This window comes from Vollenhovia emeryi, unplaced genomic scaffold (genome assembly GCF_000949405.1).
Source record: "Vollenhovia emeryi isolate VEMERY1.0 unplaced genomic scaffold, V.emery_V1.0 DF950619.1, whole genome shotgun sequence".
Classification (NCBI taxonomy): Eukaryota; Metazoa; Arthropoda; class Insecta; order Hymenoptera; family Formicidae; genus Vollenhovia; species Vollenhovia emeryi.
The window spans coordinates 1-1,182 of record NW_011955747.1 but is presented as its reverse complement, the minus strand read 5'-3'; the positions used below and the strand labels follow the sequence as shown (position 1 = coordinate 1,182).

General features: G+C 46.2%; 1 protein-coding gene across 1 annotated transcript; it reads right to left on the bottom strand.

The window, feature by feature from the left end:
* Nucleotides 1–86: 86 nt before the first annotated feature.
* Nucleotides 87–1,065, bottom strand: LOC105567318 (the record flags this gene model as incomplete). The annotated part of the gene is made up of 1 exon (XM_012022139.1): nucleotides 87–1,065. A coding segment is annotated over one exon (979 nt), but the record flags the coding sequence as incomplete, so codon positions are not given.
* Between the last annotated feature and the right edge of the window lie 117 nt (nucleotides 1,066–1,182).

Genomic DNA, 1,182 nt, shown 5'->3' with positions numbered 1-1,182 from the left:
CTAAGACAAGTGACCCTTCAGAGAGCGAAGGAACAACTCGGTTCCACTTAGAGATAGAATGGTAACGCTGTAAGCATTCTTTAGACCATCTGGCCCAAAACGAATCTAACATCTGGCGGGTTAACTGCCACCGAGATAGGCGTGAAGATTTGACTGATTCTAGAGAGGGTTCTGGAATAATAGTGGGTGCACATCCTATTAGGAAGTGACCCGGAGTCAAAGCTTGAATATCATCTGGATCATCTGTAAGTGGACACAGCGGCCTCGAGTTTAGAATGGCTTCGATTTGTGTGAAAATGGTGGTCATTTCTTCGTATGTAAGAGAAGTATCTCCCACGACTCGTCTGAGATGATATTTTACAGATTTTACTCCAGCCTCCCATTTTCCTCCAAAATGAAGGGCAGCCGGTGGGTTAAATTTCCAGTGAGTTCCATCGTTAGCTAAAAGTGTGGCTATCTCTCTTGATTCTGTTGATGATGCTGAAAACAATCTTTGAAGTTCTTGATCTGCGCCTTTCAGATTGGTCCCACAATCGCTTATTAAAGTAGCACATATACCGCGTCTCGCAGTGAATCGCTTATACGCCGCTATGAATGCGTCAGTTGTATAATCTGTAACCAGTTCAAGGTGTACAGCCGAGGTCGAAAAACAGACGAACAGAACGAGATAGCCCTTGTATGTTCGGGCATTTTTTCCTCTCCAGGTTTTCAGACTAAACGGACCGGCATAATCAACACCGGAATGTAGAAACGGGCGAGACGGTGTTACTCTCTCTAATGGTAACTGACCCATTAACTGTTGAGCCCTCTTTTGTCTAAATCGAGCGCACAGGACGCATCGAAGAATAAAAGCTCTGACAGGACTTCTTCCTCCGATGATCCAATAATCATTACGAAGGAACGCTACTGTAGTCTGCGTTCCTCCGTGCAGGGTACGTGAATGGGCGTCTGAAATTATAAGCGTGGTTAATGCGGATTCTTTTGGCAGTATTAGTGGGTGTTTAGCGTTAGGAGGTAATAAGGCAGATTGGAGGCGACCTCCGATTCTCAAAAGCCCTGTGGAGTCTAAAAATGGTGTCAGTCGTAGTAATGGGTCTGGTCTCCCCCCGATGGAGTACGCGGCGGAGGAACATAGTAACATGTTCCTCGAAAGCCGCGACTCCGAGGAGAGACCCATAAGAC